This window comes from Diadema setosum, chromosome 7 (genome assembly GCF_964275005.1).
Source record: "Diadema setosum chromosome 7, eeDiaSeto1, whole genome shotgun sequence".
NCBI lineage: Eukaryota > Metazoa > Echinodermata > Echinoidea > Diadematoida > Diadematidae > Diadema > Diadema setosum.
The window spans coordinates 30,832,621-30,842,831 of NC_092691.1; the positions used below are offsets into that span (position 1 = coordinate 30,832,621).

General features: G+C 38.0%; 1 protein-coding gene across 4 annotated transcripts in view; it reads left to right on the top strand.

Annotated features, from left to right (window-relative positions):
* Positions 1-8,059, top strand: part of LOC140231271 (nuclear receptor subfamily 2 group F member 1-B-like) — a 157,580-nt gene extending 149,521 nt beyond the window's left edge. For all 4 annotated transcript variants that reach the window (XM_072311415.1, XM_072311416.1, XM_072311418.1 and 1 more), the window contains one exon: positions 4,866-8,059. In XM_072311415.1, coding sequence (XP_072167516.1) covers positions 4,866-5,140 — 275 coding nt within the window. In that variant the 3' untranslated portion in view covers positions 5,141-8,059. The remainder of the gene's footprint in view (positions 1-4,865) is intronic.
* Positions 8,060-10,211: the final 2,152 nt, after the last annotated feature.

Consider the following 10,211-nt stretch of genomic DNA (forward strand, 5'->3'; position numbering starts at 1 on the left):
TTGTGGTGTCGGTTGTTAAGATATCGGAGTTGTCGAGACTTCTCTGCAGTGAATGAGTTGCTGCCGTACACCTCCCTTTACCCTCCGTGTGGGCCACAAATTTTGATTTTGCCATTGTCACCTTTTGCGGAATAGATACAAATGGTAATGATCAATGTTCATTTTTTCTCCTTCAGAGCTCTCTTAGGAGAGTGAAAGCAGTATAGTTGAGGACATCTACCATTTAGTATTGGGGGGGGGGGTAAGTTATCAAGGAAGAATAAGGATGAATCAGTTTGCGCGCGCGCGCGTGTATATATATATATATATATATATATATATATATATATATATATATATTTATATTGAACTTTCATTTAAACTGCGCATCATTTTTTTTTTTTTTTTTACTGAGAAGTAAATGCACTTAGGTAGCAATCTTATTCTGAATACATGACATGGATGCTTAGAGTATAACGCAAGTAAGCGTGTGCGTTGAGAGGGAGAATGGGTACACACAGGTGTGTGCACGCACAACACGCATCAGACATTTGAATCGCACTGTCTCTTGTGTCAAGTGTATTCGGGACTGTTTATTCAATCCGGAAACCAGACTGTCTTGTTTGTTGCCGTGCGGTGCCATTTTCACCCCTTTCGGGAACCCAAATCGCGCATGATTCATGGAGGCAAGGGTTGATATAATGTCAACGTTGACTCCAAACTTCGACACTGCAACGTTTGAGATAATGTAGGCCCAATGGAGGAGGGAATATGGAGAGATGAGAATGAGAGCTGGAGAGAGGAGCGACGAAAAGAGACACTTGGTTTGCATGATATAGAAGCATTTTGAACGAGCTTATATACGAGGTCAGACACTTGCAGTGACACGGCCTCTTCTTGTATCAACTCTGACATTATTACCTCCAAAAAGTGTACTGCAGATGATACCAATTGTATTTATGTGTAGTAGTCGTCAAAGGTTAAGTCGGGGTAAATTTGTCTGCAGTCTTATGGTAAAGTACTGGAATCATTCACAGCCCGGTCGTCGAAGTTGATTTCGTACTTGACACCGATCAAAACAGTCGTGCCGCACCCGACATCCGAGAATGCCTTAATGATCAGGGCCCTCTTTTATGAAGAGTTGTAATGATTATAAAGTTGATTTCTATCATAAGTCTATGGCAGCCTGTGTTGTAAGGAAATTTATAATCGATTATATCTTTTGATAAAACGGGGCCCAGATGTCCAGCGTGGATTGGGTTTGAAAATAATGTGTGTGCGACACCCTATAAGAGCGTTTCTTAGAATGCGGTCCAAGGTTTACACAACTGTTTGTCGTAGATGTGAGGTAATTTATAGATCGGACCTATCCAACTCCGAGATTTTTTTGAGGTCTCTGTCCGAAGCCTACGAGCAAGTGACTAAGTGCAAGATGTGCAGAGTAGACATGATGAGCTAAAATTCCACGAAAATATAGATAAATGGTCCCTTACGAGAACAGACACTAAAACCATGCGTTCATTTAAATCATTGTTCTGACAGCTATATGGTATTGCTCAATAGTTTTGCTGAATAATTACAATAGAATAAACAACGATTACGAGAAAAAACATAATATCTACTGAGTGTTATGTGGATTTGCAAAATTTGCAACATAAAGCGTCACCAAAGTTGATGTCGATTCATCGGTTATGTAGCCATACACTTTTCGTATTGAAAATGTCGGTCGGTCGATTAGGTAAAATAATATGAGAAGCGGCACTGCGTACGAGGGATCAGTACATGTCCTATTTATTATATCCAAATACTAACTTAGTATATACTTAATAATTCATATGCATGCACATACACATAAGTACGAATGCATTTATTTATGTACAGTAATGATAAAATAATAATAATAATAATAATAATAATGATAATGATGATGATAATAATAATAATAATAATAATAATAACAATAATAATAATAATAATAATAATAATAATAATAATAATAATAATAATGTGTGTGTATCTGATTCAGCATGTAATTAAAGACCTTTTATAACTCTTTTCTGACATTCTCTCTATATTTTAGCACCTTGACCATTCACAATGGTTGAGATGTTTAGTTGTAACTATAATACACTGATTCTTTCTTTGTTTACATTTTCTTTTTTAACCATGAAAGTTGATTGTGAGAGGCTAGTGCAACTGTAAATTCAGAAAGCAATTTTTGTCGTGAATTTGTAAAGTACGTAACGCAGTATTCACTTCTATGAATATTCATTAGAACGATATGCGCTGAAATGAGTTATTGATTTAAAAAAAAAAAAGTGAAGTGACGTGATTGTATATTTTTGTTTGAATTCAATAGATATATTCATGGTCGCGTTTATCGTTATAGTACTTCATTATGGAATGTCTTTCCAGAGTTCCAGATAGGCACAACTATTTTCATAGTTTTGATTTCCTGTGAATTTACTTAATGTGTTTGTTTGTTTGTAAGAAATGATTAATGTGCAAGTAAATGCGAATGTGCTGTTGACGAAATAGATGCCACTGGCCACATTGTTGTACTCTAATCTGAGAGTTAAGTCTTCGTCAGGTACATTAAACAGAAAGGAAATGAGAACATTTTGTTGTGCTTATTATGATATCATCCCCAGTACGGGAAGCATCTATAATCATTATTGTAATAACAGCGATAATTTGTTAATTATAGGCCAATATATCATACGTGTTTGCCAGTTAATACATACATACATACATACATACATACATACATACATACATACATGGTCCTATGGATGATGTTCAATTCAATTCAAGTCAATTCAACTCAACTCCTTTATTTTCATTCTTTTTTTCCCCCGACAAAACATAACACAAAAAATTCAGGATTATATCATAGACATACATTCGACTGTGCAAAGGATGAATGAGCTATAAATATCAAATTATGACAATTTATAAGAATGTGTGTGTAGTGAAAACAAGTCTGTTTATATACATATATATATATATATATATATATATATATATATATATATATATATATAGGTATAGAGATAGATATGATTATGAAGTCTCTAACGCATCAATCCTCATTATGTTATCTGCGCTCGGTAATATACGGCTCCTCCATAATATAGGAAAATTTGTCCGATCATATAATTATGTACACGCAAATTGTATTGCGTTATCGTCGGTAATATGTTACTTATTCGCGGGCAAAAATGCCAGGCCAGATGAAGTACGTGCAAACACCATCATAAAGCCAGTGCAAGAGAGAGAGAGAGAGGAAAAAAATGATGAGACATATTTAACCAGGCCTGTTTGTGCTGCGGGGATGCAATAAAAATACACATATCTATTTGAATCGAGATTTTTTTCCCCCTCGTAAATGCAAACACTCCAGCTCGCATTATCGAACCAGGGTCAAAGACCACAGCATTGCCCTATCATGCACTTTTTCACCCGCTTTGTGTGCCCTTCATAACCTTTTGCAGCTAGAGCTGAAGGGGGGGCACAATAAATATCAGTGCGCTCCCATTGTTCAACGCGCCGCTGTGTATACCTGTATCCGCCGCGCTTTTGTCATTGATTTTTTTTTTTTCTCCGTCTTCGGCGAACCTGGGCCTGCAAACAAATTGCACCACGCTAGCCTGATTTCCGTCTATAGAAAATTACATTGCTGAATGTCAAGTGTGTGATGATTAACGAGCGCCATCGGTGTGCTTTGTTGTGACGCCACTTGCCAATGTGTGTGTGTGTGTGTGTGTGTGTGTGTGTGTGTGTGTGTGTGTGTATGTGAGGTTGGGATTGCAAATGGGAAAAGTTTGTATGTATATACATGCATATTATGTTTGAGTGTGTGAGCATGTGTATAAAAATCAATCGCATTAATAAGCGTATGTAGAGAGCATGGTTGTACTAATCGAGGCCAACGCCCTTTTTGTATGGTTCAGTACAATATATAATTTAAATCCAGAAGATGATTATAGTGCGTTTGACTACAAAAAGTATAAACGTACGAATAGCATTGTTTTGTTAGGTTAGATTTAGAACATTATTTTCCCTGTCGATGTAAAAAGGTATGATTATTATTAAGGTATTTCATGAACTACGTGCAAATCCAAAAATAGGTTTTTGAATGTTGGTAAATGTATACAGAAAAAAAAACAATTCACCCGAAAATTTTGTTTTCCAATTTTATTTAAAAAAAACATACATTATTACTTTTGAAGTTCGGACTGAGAGCGCCAGTAAATATTTAAGTCTCTCAGATCATGAGTTGTTGATACTGCATATGCATATTCATGGTTATGGAAGCTTTAACCTTATAACACTTGAACGCCGTCAATTCACATACTCATATAAAGCATGTTATTCAATGCGCACCTCGAAAGAGACGAACATGATGCCACAAGCCTAAAATACATTGTTTTGTGCCTGTCATGTCAGTGTCATTGCATTAGGCTTCGCAAAAGACGTATTTTGGTCTTGGAGCGGCTCATCAGACCGTTAGGTCATGGCACATTCTTCGAGAAAAATAAAAATTGTGACTGATTTCTATTTATTTCTCCTTTTAGGTACCAATTCATTTAAATATTCAATCCTGGTTTGTAACAATTTTGAGCAATAGGTGATTGAGGTGAAAGTCGTGGGACCAGAGCGGTTGCTGGAAGGGTCCCAAATGACGCCATGTCAAAATTACCTCATTGCTTGTCCGATTTGCCATAAACTCCACTTCTGTTGCTTTGAGTTTCTCACAACGACTTCTGGCTTTGAACTAGAATCCCCCTTTGATTACCGATCCACACCATTTAAAATGTCATATAAATTGAGTTACACATACCTACCGCTGCTAAATTGATTTCTCCGTCTTCATGTTTTCGCAGATGCGTGTGGACTCTCAGATGCCGCCCATATTGAAGCTCTTCAGGAGAAGTCGCAGTGTGCTCTGGAGGAATACGTCCGAAGTCAGTACCCGAACCAGCCGAACCGCTTCGGCAAGCTCCTCCTCCGACTCCCCTCCCTTCGGACAGTCTCGTCGCATGTCATCGAACAATTATTCTTCGTTCGGCTCGTCGGCAAGACCCCGATCGAAACTCTCATTCGCGATATGCTGCTCTCGGGCAGTTCCTTTAGCTGGCCCTACATGACCATGCAATGACAATGATGGACGCAGGGAGCAGCGAACGTGGTGAAAAAAAGAAAATAACAGTTTGTACTGACAGGATCTACTGTACACATGCCAAAAAGTAAATTCATCTATCGTGACTTTGCACCCGGCAGAGTGAGGCCGAGTGTTCAAAGTTGAAATATAACTTGTGTGTATGCGGCCGCGGAGATGGAGAGAACTATCTGACGTAGGCGAAGTTCATTTGCATATTTCCGAGATGACAGTACTGATGGTAGTCACCATGGTAACGAATTGCAGAGGACATTATATAATACACACCAGAAGAGTTATAAATGAAAGACGTCTCCCCTTGCCGTGTCTGTCCTCTTCATAACTCAAGTGGACAGTCAAAATCAGAGACGGGACATTGGAACGATTAACGTTCAGAGCAGTTGTTTTTATAGTTGTTATAGATCGATTACTATTACCACTTAGTGTTCCGTTAGAGGACCCTGTAATACATTGTACCAAGGACGGATGAAGACTCGCCGAAGATTCGCCCGTGACCTGTGCTGTTACCAGAGGATACGGGACACGGAGAGGTCAAGCATTGTTATCTGGCAGAACGCCCGAAAAGAAGAAAAAAAAAATGAAACTCGCCCGTCTGATCTTGTTCCTGTATCTCTGTCTTTTCTCTATCTCTCCTTCTATTTCCCTCCTCCACTCTTCCCCGTGGGATGGATAAGATATCTCTCGCCTGACCCAATATTTACTAGCATTATTTCACTCCCCAGATTTGTATCATACGTGTGCATTCCATACTGATTTTACTCTGTTTCTCTCTTTTTTTTATGATATTAGCTGTATTACATATTTTGTAACTCAATAGTAGTATAGGTTGTATGAACGTGTCGAAAAACGAAACTAAGCAACGTACACAAGCTGCCAACAAGTTCATAGTCGTGTGATCTTTTTTTTTTACAAACTTATGGGGTAAATTATGTTCACGAGGTCACAAGTCTTAGGAACAAGATCAATTCATGTGGATCAAACGATGACGATGTATCCTCTAAAGTTCTTTGAGAGTCAGTTAAGTTGTAAAAGAACAACTTAGGGACGACATGGGAATGATACAATTAAAAATAAATGATATTTATCAAGTGAGCATTACAGGGGCTCCTATAACGTGTTTTCCAATGACCGCCTCTTAAATTCCCAACCCCTATTCCCAGAATACTGCCACCGTTGAAAACTTTTGGATTATTAAAAAAGAACAATGTGTCAAACAGGACCAAATCTTTTGACGACAGAGAATTCGACGCGTCAATGTTAACCTTCAAGGTTAACTGATGTAAAAATATCATCGGATGGCACACATCTCAGAGACGTGTCTTTAAATTATCCCCTCCAGTGTCGAACCATCCAATACAGAAAACACGTGTCTACATTTAAAAATATGTAAGTACTCACGTTTAATCTCCATGGTAAATAGTTCTGCCATCAAGATTAGGCTAATAGACGTTGATATCAAAGGCATGTCACCATTTTTTATTCTAGTGAACATAGTACACGATAAGCGTCGGAAAACGGTCAGAAACACAATCCATGAAATCCGTTCCCTTTCAATATGTTGTAAAACGTTAAAAAACACTGTTGGTAGATGCAACGTTGACTTTTTGAACATTGTGTATTTAGTGCATTCGTTGTCGTTCAACTTGTTTTTTTTTTTTTATTTGTGTCTTCGTATAGAATATACTTTGAGAATGGTTTGTTACGTTTTGACTGATTCGAAACTGGCATGATGTTAGTGCCTGCGTCTGCCAGTGCATCTCACCGCAAGTATTCTGCCAATGAAATTACTCGTTTTTGCAGCACGTCTGCAAGCCACGCCCACCGGTTTGTTGCGTGGCGATGCAGTCACGTGACCAAGGCGTGTGGATGAAGCCTAAACGGGGGAAACAGTCATATTATTAATCATTACATGGTTTTTCTGCATAGTTGAGTGGAGCATGTACATGAATTTTAACAGTTCAAAGTGGTATAGTCTTACGCTTATACTTCGACCGAATCGTGATTGTGTGTAAACAAAACATGTTTCGTTCTTTTAAACAACAAAAACTGCATCTTAGTACCCAAACTTCTTTGTACTTTTTTTGAATTCCATATTCTCACAGCTATGATGATACTACTTCTGGTATTTTTTTAATCGAATGGATATGAAGCTAGGAATTTTTACCCATTGCGACGTCCCGGTCTCTCAAACAGGCTTGACAAAGACTTTAATGACAATATCGAGAGAGTATGCATCAACGGCATTCACAGGAAATTTTGTATGTAGATTTTGACTCTAGTATTTGTAAAGCGAGCTTGTACCCCCAAAATGCTGCAGCGTGTTTTGTATTAAGCTTCAAGCTCCCGTATGCGTGATGCAAACGTTTTTTCCACAATATTTAGTGTCGTTTTATATAGATAGATAATCGTATACGTTTGTTATATGAATGATTCACATGGACGTAGCTCAAATTTTTGAGTTACATATTTGTTACTTGTAAATAGATTATGATTGTCATTTTCGTGTGTACTGAAATATATTAGAAAAAATGAAATACTTAAGATACTCAAAGTTTGTTTGAAGTACTATCTATCTATATATAATGTTCATCATGCAATTGTTACAGGAAAAAAAAAAGAAAATCATTCAAGTACCTTCAACCGTTGCTGCCGTTTTGAAGACCTTTTATGATGATAGTGTGAAACAATTGCCAAATGTAAGGTCCGTTACGCACTGAGGCATGTTAACGCCCAAACAATCACTTTCTTATTCCTGCCAAAGACTTGTTTTTGTGCCCCTCTCATTTCAGATTACATGAAGAAAGAAATAAAAAAGGATTATAAATAAGTATCTACCCCGAGAGCTGTTCGTTGCCGTTGAGATACCGCAGAAATCGTTTTGTTTTTAAAGCGAACGATTGAACCTATCATGAGCTGTTATCTCAGTGCGGACGTAGGAGGAGACAAGGCTCTGTTGCAATATACTTGCTGACTATTTCTTATTTTGCGACTGCGCATTAAATCTCAACCTTTCTTTCTGTTCTTCCCCGGTGAAACATTCGACTTGAAATCAATATATTCTCCTGCGAGCACCTTCCAAGCTGAGAATGAAAAGAAAAAAAAACAACAATAATATACTCTCTACGAAAATGAGCAGGTTTCTGGAGTTTAAAATTCCAAAAGTGACTCAAGCCCTGTGCATGGCTCTTGTCGCGTTTGATACAGAGTTTCATTATGTGCTATTGTTAGTAATTCCTGATGTTTCAACGGTCGATGATGATAATGAATTTATGACAAAATGGTGACATTTTTTGCGATATATTTTGTCTATCTATCTGTTCCATGCCTGCTGCCTTTGTAGAACGCTTGTATCACGTGTGGATCAATGTTCTCAGTACTTGCCAAAAGTTAGATCAATGCCTGCAGTTGACAAGTGCCACGCCCATCGTTGAGGTTAACAAGTCTTATGATTATCACGTATGGCAAGGCTCTTCTTTTTTGGAACACTGTGCAGCTCTTCTCCTGCCTTTTGAAATCGTACTTGAACAGGTTTCTTGCGATGTAGTATTCATGGCTGACCAATGACAAGAGGAAATGCACGTTTACGATGATTATTACAGTTATTATTGTTGTTACTCGTATGATGTAATGATTGTTATTTTGAGGCACATGAAAACCGATGTGGTTTACCGCTTTGTCTCAGTGGTTTTTCACCATGATGCGGGTACTGTTGAAGAGAAAGAAAGATTCTAGGTGCGAACCGCACACGTACATAAATGTACACAACACTCACACACATGCACACATACACACCACCACACACATTTCGCACGCGCGCACATATTACACTGACACAAGCTTCGCGTAACTAAATGCGCACGCACGTAGTCCCACGTTTGATGGTAGCGATTATGTGAACCTACTGTCGGACAGGAATCAGTTGTGTGACTATGATAATCATCAGTTAACATTCGTTTCCACAAAAACAGTTTCCATACTTCTTGATCATAACCAGACAAGGCGGGCAGTGTTGATAAAGTTTATTATTCTCGAAAACAAACAGTGAATTTATCGGTCTTTAGATGATGATAATAATGATAATAGTTGATATTTTTAGAGCGCCTTTTCCACTAAAGAGTTTTGAAGTCCCGCTGCTGCTCTCCTAGACCACATCGATCCGACAAATGACATGAATTTTTCCAAAGTATATTATGTGCGTGTTGAGTATTACTATTTATGCAGCTGGATTTATTCATTGCATTCATGCCGTCTCTTGCAAAACTTTTTTTAGGGGATGGGAAGTGACTAGTACATGTGTAATAGATATGGCAGAATAACATTGGCTTGATTATCTTACATTTTTCTTTTTAAACTTCATTGCGGTTTGTCTTCGTGAATTGCAGTTTCAACCTGGGTCTTTGTTCATATCGCTGTATACGCCACCGGTTTGGTTTGGTACACTCTCTCAAGAATCTACATCGGTATAAATCCAAAAATGATAAAATCAGCTCTAGATGCAGGCTTTTAGCAAGCAGACTGGGTGTAGTCGTAGAATATCTCACGAAAAAAAAATCATCGTGATTAGTATTATTCCCGAGCATTGCTTCTGCAGGGCAGTGTTGATCTTGTCATATTGTTGGTCATACTTCTTTATACTTGGTTACTTGTAACTGTTTTGTATGATTTCGTGTCACGTTATCGTAGATTTTCATGCAGCGTATGTGTATCAGTGCTGTTTCTTTTTCCTTGTGTCTATTCTGCGCCCCTAAATACCAGTGTGTGTTGGTTTTTATCTGTGCAAGAAATGTGTAGGAATTGTCAGCAGGGATTGAATTTTCCCAGTTGCATATGACATATTGGTATTTTTTTTTTTTTTTGGTTGTTTTTTAAACAGCCAAAGTGCTCAGTGCAAACCCAGTGAGGTTGTGTCATCAGAAGACGTCCCAACGGCCACCAACCCAAATCCATCCCGTCCTTACAGGCACTTAAAAAAACAACAACCCAAAACCCCCTAAAAAACTGACAGAATAGTGTAATACTAAATGCTAGAAAACAAAAATAACAATAAACA